Genomic DNA, 11,479 nt, shown 5'->3' on the forward strand with positions numbered 1-11,479 from the left:
ACAGACCCTCCAAAAGGTGGCCAAACCTATAATCAACCCCTTGAATTTTACCTAAATTTCTCACGATACTGGAAACCCACTTACTTCATGCATTTTTCTCAAGCATGTATCATTCTGAATGAGAGTGTTCCCGAAATTTTGCAAAATCTTGTAACTTGACCAAAATTTGACGATGTCTTACTATTTAAAGGTGTACAATTCATCGTCAAATGATAAATAAAATATATATTTAAAGCAGTTAAACTCTTGCATTAAGCTTTATAAAAGGAGAAACATTAGTATCAATATTCAATGTTATATTTTTGGTTTTTTATGCCACTTAGTGAACTTTTATTAATTTTTTTTTATTAATACAGAAGACGATTTCCACTTTTCCTAAGTATTAACAATAAAATTAAAATTTGTGAAAGTGCAAAGATGTGTCGATCAAACCCACGCAAAAATTTAAAGTTTCGATAATTTTTTTATGAAACAAGATTTTTTGATTTATTTTCGTGTAACTTGCAAAAGTTGTGATATAATACAGAAATTAAATTCAAATCTGTGTCTAGGCAACTTTGAGAATTCTGATGATAATGAGTAAATGAACCCCTGCATTTTCAAACATCTGGTTCTATGGCAACTGCAAACTAGCTATATCATAAATATTTAAAATACTGTTTTCATAAAGAAAACAAGTGTTTATATATTCATTTGTAATTTTTCAAATACTTTTACTAATAAATAATTAAGATATGAAGACATTCTACAAGCTTCTAGATCGATCCTCGTATGTTAAATGTATAAATATTGAAAAAAAAATTAATCAACAACCTCGAAGTTCTCGAGCAAAGCCAATATATATTGCAAAGAAAATGAATGGTGTATTAAATGTCAGTTAGTTTAAAATTATTTCAAATTATTTTATTTACAATGATGCAATTTATGTCAAGATTGATGAATTCACATACTGCAGGGCTTGTCATCTGCATTTATTTGTTAAAGGTAAAATAAATTGATAGATCTTGAATCTATTCTAAATACATGTACATATATAAAGTTTGTTTTGATCAATATTTTGACCCAGTCATGATATACTTCGTTTAGAATTCTTTCCTTAAATATATTTAACAATCTGCATGGCAATCCCTCGAGATTTTTAGTAGAATGTAAACAACGTGTTATGATCTTTGATAAAAGGAAAACAGAAAAGATTTTAGTAAAATAAAGTAAAGAAATATTTTAGATGATTGCCATTTTTTTTTGTATGTAATTATCAACTGACCATGTGCTCGTCAGTCCATCCGTCATACATTAGATCTTAAAAACTGTGAGAAATAGACAAAGTTGGCTCATATCTTACTTTTGTGTTAGCAGATCTAACTTCGAAACCTTTCACATACAACTTTTTTTTAATTAAGTAATACACTAAAGTGCAAATTTCTATATAAATTTATAATTATTCTCTGCTTTTGTCTTCCTATTTTGTTTGCTCTGCAGCTGACAGGCAACAGAACGAACATCATTTTAAACGTTTCCTTTCCTTCTCTAAAACAATAAATAAATTTTATGACAAAAAATTATTTATTTTTTACCACCTCTTGTATCATTCGATATAATTTTATGAACAATTTACGTTATAGTTTAAGTCAACTGACCTAAACATTGCTGAACAAGACATGCTACATTGTAAATAAGTAGATTTTTCCTCTTTGTTGTCTGAGACAAAGCAATTACAATTTCATCATCAGTGCAACCTTTCATTGATTATCCATAAGCTGGCCGTAACAAAAATTGAATTAGAACTGAAAAGCACTGTAATTAAAAACAAAAGACTGCTAAACTTTGAAAGTTAGTGTCAAGTCCACATTGATCCAATCATGATACAAATGTTTGTATCTCCGCGAGATTTTTTTTCGTTTTTCCAATATCATCATCAAAATATTCAACCACACAATAAGCGGTCTTAATTTTCCTACAATTCGTTTTTTTAATTAATTGCATATATTTAGGTCTCTAAATAAAGATTTCTTCAAATACTTGATGACCCATCTGTTAATCAATCAGGCACATCAACATTAACTGATATCGAGATCATATATATTTTTTTAATGTTTACACGTTTCTAATCATTTTCTAGAGTAGAATATATAACATTTTCGTCAACTATGGCGCCATAATGTAACACTAACTTATTAAGGTAGAATATTTTGTATGCTTCCTTATCAACCCTAAAATGCTTATTTTTCACAAATTTTCAAAGCGTTTTACAACTGAAACATTATATTTTATTGATACATTAATGTGTCATGTGTATTTCAATGGCAAATACCGTCAATCCCCTTTTTAAAAGAGCCGGAATTATGAATAATTTCCTGTTTATAGCTGGTATTTAGACTATGCATTAATTACAATCGAACTGTTCTTTGTATTAAATAAAGATTGTATGGCCAAATTGCTATTTATATTGACTTATATGGCTCCAAAATGTTAGCGAGAATCGAGAAATAACGTGTGTGATTCTTTGTTAACATGTGCAATAAGTTAAACTTCTCCTTGTTTTGCGGTTGCCTTTAACTGGAAGTTTAGATATATCGACGTCGTATAGTCAATTGACAATGGTAATTTTCATTCTTGTGCCAATACGATATAACCTGGTTAGTTTGAGATAAAACAGTATTTCCATTTCTATTTTTTTTCCTCTGTGATAACTCTTTGAAAGTTGTCGGAGTTTATTTCTTGATAATTCCACCGGAATGTAAATTAAGCAGGTCGATAGGTCAGGAGCTAAGGAGGCCTAATGCGCATGCAAATCTCGTGCGCATCTGTCTCTGTGTCTGAAGCTAAGGAGGCCAAATATGCATGTAAATCTCGTGCGGTTGCCTTTGTGTTTGATATCAGTGGACGAGGACTATTGAAATTAGCATGGAAGTCCTCGTGTGATTTAAGTCTATGTCTACATTTTAATACTCTAAATCTACAATTTTATTTCACAATGAAATGGAAATGTAAGGAATCACTGTCAAGTTTTGAGAGTATGCCAGGGACATCAACAACAGTGGGAAACATGGGATAATTTTAGCATAACGGGCTTTGCCCGTTATGCAAATTATCCCATGTTTCCCACTATTGTTGATGCCCTGGCATACTCTCAAAACTAGACAGTGATTCCTTAAATAATACCAAAGGGTCTGGTATATTTTTCCATATTCGGATATTTTACTTGAAAACTGGATAATGGTAGTATAACAATCACGCTCTATGAAAAACAAAATAATTTTAACTCCCCCAACTTATGCAGCAATTTACCTTCAAAGCCTGCATACGGAGTGTATATATCTCAGTTGATTCGATACGCAAGAGCATGATCTATGCATGAACAGTTTCTTAAATGAGGTAAATAATTGTCAAATAAGTTGATGAAACAAGAATATCAGAAGTCTCGTTTAAAGTCATAATTTTGAAAGTTCTATGGTCAATACAATGATCTTGTCAAATTTATCATTCAGACAAATGCTGACTGGCGTTTTTCATACAAATTGTTAGTCCAATATTTACACACTGAATTAACGACAGAGTCCCGTTATATCCAGATCATAACAAGGAGAGCATGGTGGGTTTGACGGTCAGCGGGGGATATTCACTACTACATGGCACTTTGTCTTTCCTCCGATGATTTGGAGTTCCGTGTTTGCTTTGTTCCAATTTTGTGTTGTCTCTCAGGCTTTTAATATTTACACAGTTCGTTATCTCCATTAGTTTCATTCAAAAGAAATTAATTGTTTTTTATTGATGTATTACTTTTTAATTATAGACTTTTTCCACTTTTGGATACAAACCATTAATACATATTGCAATGATGGAATGTCACAAAGGAGTGCGAAAAATACAACAGCTATCAACGACTCCATGGTGAATGTCAATTTTCCTCCGGTTATTCTTGTTGCCTCCCATAAAGATAAGCTGGTAAGAACAGTATATAATCAATAATCGAAAAAAGTTTAATTTACATACAACCATTCATATTATTTACATAGAAATATTAAGGTTTTCATTGATTTTAGATTTTTTTTTCTACTTCCAGTGGCCAGGCAGACATCAGTTCCCTTTTCAAAGCACCTAATGTTGTTTTCAATAGTTTAACAGTGAAAATAATTAAGTTGGATCCTACATCTTACATTCTCAAAATTTTGAATCAATACACTGTACCTCTGAAAATTAATAAAAACAAATAACGGTAAATATAAATGATAACAACATTGAATACTTTTATTCAATATAGATTTCATACTGCGCTTAATAGCTTATTTTAGTCTGGACCTTTATTTCTAAAACACAATGCACAACATTTAATGTTTTATATTTCATGCATATTTTGATGGTACAGTGCAAATTAAATCATATTTAAAGTACACGAATAGTTTCCCTTCAAATAAGATTAAGGCAGGTACAATTTATTTTGTTGCGGGTGCTTTTTTAAAAGAAGAAAATGATTTTGTTCCCTTTCGAGATATTTACATTTCTTTAGATTTAAGATTCCCTTTTTCCAATCCGGTTGCAAGCATGTCTTTTTTATGTAATGATTGTCTTTTTAGCTCAACTGAACCGAAGGCTAAAGTGAACTTTTCTGATCAAAATATGTCCGTTGTCTCTCTTTGTTGTCGTTGTCGATAACTTTTCACATTTTCATCTTCTTTTCAAGAACCACTGGGCCAATTTGAATCAAACTTTGCACAAAGTATCCTTATGTGAAGGGGATTCAAATTCGTTCAATTGAAAAGTCACGTCCTTATTCAAGGGGAGAAAATTCAGAAATATTGAAAATTTGGCGGTATGTTTCAAAAATCCACTTTGCCAGGTTCATGCTAAAAGTGCAGTAGCCGTAGAATACTTCCATTTTCTTTTACGTGTTGAAGTAAGCTATATGAGCTATAAATAGATATTTAAGATATATTTGACAACTTTTATTACTTAATATCAGGATAAAAGTGGTGGCATTTTTTAAAAGAAAATATTTTAAACAAAAGATTTGTTTATTTCCTTTGCATGGTAGATCTGTAATGGAAAAGGTTTTGTGTTCAAATTGCTACTTATATCTCTACATATACGTAATTTACATTTGACATTCATATTACTTTTGAAAATATGTAACACATTTACTGTGATTTATAACCATAACTTTGACCTTGGAATTTGATAATTAAACATCATAGGTATCTTTTGAATGAGAAACAAAAGGTTATACATTTGCGACATTTATTCTGTTTTTTTTTTCTGCATATTTTGGTCGGCCTTGCTGTTGAACACATGAAACGGATTAGGTTTGTCAGTGGATTTGATTTAGACTATTTTGACGGGGATCTACAAAGCTTTTATGAAAATAACTCTTACTTTCTCAGATAGCAATATCTCTTAATTGAGCATTGTAAATTATCATTCGTTCATTTATTTCAAAACAGATATTTAAGGGTTTTTTCTTTCTACCTAAGCAGGGCAGAGTTTTGCACGCATCGGATACATTTTACAGCCAACTAGAAGAAAGTTTATATGAAGAACAATCCTTGAGAAGACTTCTATCTCCATATCGATATTTTGAAGTAGAATGTCCATCAAAAGCTTTGACACCAAAGCAGCAAATGTCCATTGATCTTGTTAAGAAATGTATCGTAGAAACTGTACAAAAGCTACCACATTGGGGGGAAGAAGTTCCTCTGAAATGGTTTGAACTTGAGAAAAGTATTAATGAGAAGAAAAGAAACGGAGAAAAAATATTGAAGTGGTCAGAATTGAAGGAAACAGCAAGAGATTTTTCTATAGACGAAGATGATCTTCATGATGTTCTCCGTTTCTTGCACGAAATAGGAAAAATCATACATTTTTCTGTGGATAAATTCAAGGAAACTATTATCATCGATGTTCAGTGGTTTGTTGATGCATTCAAATACATCATCACTGATGAAAAGCATTTTGCTCGGAAAGACAATATAAATGTACTGGTAAATACTGGAAGAATAAGTGGGCGATACATTGAACATGTATGGGAAAGTATCGATGGCATGTCTGATTATGGGAAAACTGAAAAACATCATGCTTTCTTAATGCAATCATACACAAAGCATAAAGATGATATTCTTAAATACATGGATAAACTTGGCTTGATGACAAAAATTGAATCACAAGCAGGTGTTAGCGATGGGAACGAGGTGTATTACATTCCAAGCATGAACCGAACCGACCTTTCGTCAAACACAAAATATGCAATTAGCCAACAACCAAAATCATCCATGATGTTGTACTTTTTCAAATATTATCTACCCCATTTTTTCTTCTTCCGATTGGTGGTAGCTTGTTTCAAGAAATGGAAGATTTGCGATGAAGATTCTTTTTTCAAAAATGCTGCATTTTACAGGGCAGAAGAAACTGGCCATTATTTTGTCATAGCCGTCAGCAAAACGTCCATCCAGTTGCAAGTTTTTACGCGTGACGAAGCATTGAAAGAAGAATGCGTGAAGAATATTAGAAAAACTGTAGAGGGTTATATTAAAGAAATTACAGAAACATTTCACAAGGGAATTATCTATGATATCGGTTTTTCATGCAAAGACATAAAAATCGCAGATGAAGATGTAGAATTCTTTTTAAAAGAGTCTGATATTACGCAGGAAGCTAGAAATTCCATGAAGATGTCATGTCCAAGACATTTTCTTGGGGCAAACAAACATAAAATTGATACACATAAAATACTTATGTGCTTATTTGAGAGAAAGTCTACTTCGTCTTCTTCAATGAACAATTAGAACCTTTTTTCAACTGCTGCAATGCTTTTATACTACATTAAGTTAGGTTGGTTTTTTTCTACATTAAATGTAATTTTTTTTCTGAATAGCGAAGGAAAAAAAAATACTGTGTTGTGATTTTGAGTGTATATAGCCGTAAGGTGTAAATAGTACTTGTTTTCATTTTCTTTCAATATCTCTGAATCAAATATTTTTGTACACAAGTTGATTATAAATAGGATTAATGATATTGACTACATTTATGAACCATCTGAAAAAGCCTTGTATGTACTTCTATTCATATGAAATATGTTTTATATTTTTTTTATACATGTAGGTGTATACCAGGGGTATTATTCAAAATTAGAATTTAAAAAGAACCTATTATATGATAGAGATTTGGTACATAATTATTTAAAATCATTTCTATCGGTATCTCTTTCCTTAAAACAGTACAATCAATTTTGGTCGGGAGCGATAACACGTTCTCCTCCTAAGGTTCTTATAATACAATTTTGATAATGGCACAACAACTAAATATATCAATTTTCACTGCACTTAAATGTAGTTGATTGTAGTAAATTTCTGTTAAGGTCAACAAAGCATCTCCGATGCAAAAATAAAAGTAAGAATAGAAAGAAAATAAATTATGGTTATCATTGTATTTTGGGATTTTTGTTCCCAAAATATAAAAACAATAAAAACCAAACACCATTCTATTTTTAAAAAGGCCCGAACTGGATTTTGCTTTTACATTAAAGACAAAACATGAATAAAAATACTTAATCTAGAATGGAACTTCACATCATGAATGTACGTACACTTTTCATTTTATGAACTTAGTTTTCCGGAATGAATATTTCACCGCTTTGAATAAAACACAAAGACATTTCACAACATTGATAACGTCCAGTTAAGACGTTTATTGAATTATGATTATTGTAACAATAAATAGAACCTTAGATTCTCAAAATAGATTTTTACATTCTCAAAATTTATATAAGCAGAACAAATGCAAACGACATCTATAACAGCTTTAAGTGGAGAAATTCATTTGAAAAAACAAAACAACATTTTGAGTCTTGTAGAGACATTGTCGGCAAGTCCGACTGACAGACAGAAAAATTGCTAAAACAAATTCCAGAATGCCGCATTAACAAAGAGATGGATAAATGACTATAAAAATATAAAAGTTTTCTATATATAACAAGCGCATCGGTCCTATACATGATTGATAAAAAATTGAGGATCCTGAAAAATAACTCCAGCCAAAGTTGTCAAAAAGTATTATGCCTTTTGACGAGTCCCTACAATTTTCCAACGCCTAAAACGAAACTATTCAAAATATTTATTTATATAATACTGAATAGCAAGTATCTCGTGAAATATTCTTTAAGAAGAAATACAGTAGTTCTGCTATAAATTTGTGCAATTGATATATTTAGTAAACACTGTCAAACTAAATGCATATATATATATATATATATATATATATATATATATATATATATATATATATATATATATATATATATATATATATATATCTACTGAGAAAGCATTCAGAAATACTGATGATGAGATAAATTAAACGATGGAACTATTTACATCTTGGCTGAAAACCCGAGAACTTGAAAAGCACCAGTTAAGAGACGCCAGTTTTATCTTTATATATTTTACAGGATGAATGAAAATGGCACACAGGACAAATCTGAAGATAGATAGCAAAGTATATGGAAACACGCAGCACTGTTAAGGCTTACTACGAGAAATCAACGGCAAACAGAAGTGCAAAAACGGGCATTGTTTATAAAACTGAATTTATTTTTATTCAGCTGTTCTATTATCACAGAATTTAAATAATTATGGAAATAGCATACTACAACCTACTCTGTACTGTACGGAGTTTAGTCCCATCGATGGACAGTCACGTGGTGAATGCATAGCAGGTACACGGAATGTAGGTCAACAACAAATTTCAATATCGCAAGGGCATACCCTAGTTGAAATTAAAAATTCAAGCTTTTAATTGTTTCTGCATATTTTGTACTTTCTGGAAAGTGCTGCTGCTTTGAATAGAATCCGCGTTTTAATAGTTAAAATTTCAAGCAAATAGTCTAATGTCGAAATATGTTTAAATTTTATCAAATATTTTGTGTACTTATAAAGTCATGCTCTCGGTTTCAAGAAAGCAGCAGCACTTTTCAAGTTAAGGAAGATATCCTCTATTTATATTCAAAAAACGGTCAAGATTTATTTAGTGTATGCCCTTGCGAAAGAGCGATTTAATGAGGCACCTCGATGTAAAATATACCTAACCTGAACATAAAAACACGACAAAATTTGTCTAAATACAATATCTCGATAGTTAATGAATAATCGCATTAAACAAATGATATACATTAGTATTATTAGCCTATTAAAAACCTGTAAATAATATTCTGTTTTATAATTAAACGCATTTTTCATTGTTAAAAAATTCCTAAATCTGCCTTTCACAGCACATGAAATACGTCATTTTTACCAAAATGACGTCATGATTGACAAGTTCATCGAGATCAGTGATTTGTTTAAAACCAGCTGTATGGGATTTAACTAGCGACTTTTGTTAATGCATTGATAACTTTTATTGTTGTTTATTATGCTAATGAAGTTTAAAGTTGCAAATTACTTCATTTTTGGGTAATATGAGGAATGCATAAAAGTCATTTTTTTGGTGTGACGTCACAGTTAACTTTTCCCGTATAAATTAGGCCCCGCCCCCTTTTTCTAGCCTTAACAGTGCTGCGCAGAGTAAATACGAGGGTTGTTAGAAAAATTTGCAGACAATTGTATTTTATTTTAGTAAAACATGCTTTAGCAAAATGCCACCATTTTGCACATTTGTATAGCCTAGATATTTTTTTTTAATTTGGCATCGACATTGGACGTTTTTAGGCTTTGAAAAAATCCAGTCAATTTCATGTTACTTACCTATAATATATTAATGATATGAACCAGTAACTATATGTATTATTAAATTATGTATATTGGATCATTCTTGTACCTGTGGAGACAGCTTATATAGATTATATTTGCATATTCACTGATCTCTCCAACTATGAATCATTATTTTTTGAGTTATATAGTTTCATAAATAACTGCAACGATGACATTACAACTGAATCAAAACAAAAATTAGCCTAAGAGAATGTATCGAGAGTGCAGCTTGTATCCAAATGACTGTGTTAAAGAGGAAATACTGTACAATTTGTTTCTGAATTATTAGAGAAAAGGTGCAATTATCATGAAGTTTGGTTTTATAGCCATTTGTTTTTCTTTACTGAAGACAACAATCCTGATGTAAGTCATGATTTCCTCTGATATTCTTGACAATATCAAAGAATATAAAATCAAAAAATGTAAGTAATAAACAGAGATTATTCAGTGAACAAAGCGTTATCAAAAAATCAAAGTAAAAAAAATATAAGTACTAGTAATAAACAAATATCATTTAATGAACAAAGCAATATGAATAGCAATAGCTCTGCTGGCATATTTTCCATGGAATATGCCAGCAGAGCAATTGCTATTCATAACGCCATGTTCACTAAATAACGTTGTTTATTTCTTAAATGTCTTCTATCTGATTTATTTATGTATTATAACAAAATAGAATTTGTTCAAATCAGTAAATGCATTTATTCAAGAACTCAAAAGGTATTTCAAGAATAAAATAAATAAAAATCTGGATGATGAAATTCAATACAATAAATAAAATGTAATGTTTTAGTTAAACTGTAATTGAGGTATATTTTCCAATACTACTGTGTCTATTTCAATTTCCTCATCGAATAATGTATGTCAAACACTTGTTGAAATTAGAATTAAAGTAGAGCACATGAAACACATCCTGAAAGAAAATGAAATGGTAAAATTTATTTCGGTATTAACTTTGTACCAAGCGCGTTTCGACACAATTTTTTCGGCTAACTTTCGGCATTAAATTTTATTTAGAGATAGTTTTTAATAAAATATATTGCATATAACTGGAATCGCATTCACGATCGGACAGTCTAGGAAATCTTCTAGGTTTAGCATTGTGGAAAAAAAAATCTGTACTATAGATAGTCTCTACGATATCAATTTCGTTGTGTTATTAAATAACATTGGCCTTTTCTGTTTGATTCTGAGAATTGCTTATTATGTTCCCCAAACGAAGTTTGAGAACATATTGTTTTTACTTTTTCTGAATTTTCTTCTTTGTTCTCCGGTACTTTTTTGTCCGCGAGTGTTCTCGTAAACTACTCATCCGATCTACGTGAAACCTTTTTAGGGTCACTAGGTACGTTATGTAGATATGCGGAACGAAGGTCATTTTGCAAGCATGTGCGTGCGTGTTCGCACACGTGTAACACTGTGAAATGCTCAATATAATAGATATGTAGGACTCCAAAGTGCGACGGTACTCCAAAGTCCGATGGCCACGCCAAAGTCCGATGGTCTACGCCAGACCCCGATGGTTTGACACGCCAAACCCCGATTGTGCTGAAAACAATTTACGTTTATGACGTTGTAATACTGATGCGGAAAACTACAATGCCACACCATGCCAAAATTTTAAATAAGTATCAATAATTATCATTATGCAAAAATTAAGCCCTATCTCTCGGATAGGTACTTACCTAACCCTAATCGCTCGAAAAGTGTGTAGGCTTAACATCTACATAACTACTTAGATATCT

The 11,479-nt window shown here is 31.0% G+C and overlaps 1 protein-coding gene across 1 annotated transcript in view; it reads left to right on the plus strand.

Annotated features, from left to right (window-relative positions):
• The window catches only part of LOC134279394 (probable serine/threonine-protein kinase pats1), a 30,015-nt gene extending 23,239 nt beyond the window's left edge, over positions 1 to 6,776 (plus strand). Inside the window, exons 4-5 of the mRNA XM_062761790.1 lie at positions 3,794 to 3,945; positions 5,439 to 6,776. Coding sequence (XP_062617774.1) covers positions 3,794 to 3,945; positions 5,439 to 6,776 — 1,490 coding nt within the window. The remainder of the gene's footprint in view (positions 1 to 3,793; positions 3,946 to 5,438) is intronic.
• The last annotated feature ends 4,703 nt before the right edge of the window (positions 6,777 to 11,479 follow it).

The sequence above is a fragment of the Saccostrea cucullata genome, unplaced genomic scaffold, assembly GCF_032062105.1.
Source record: "Saccostrea cucullata isolate Sc308-1 unplaced genomic scaffold, CSIRO_AGI_Scuc_v1 ctg6363, whole genome shotgun sequence".
NCBI lineage: Eukaryota > Metazoa > Mollusca > Bivalvia > Ostreida > Ostreidae > Saccostrea > Saccostrea cuccullata.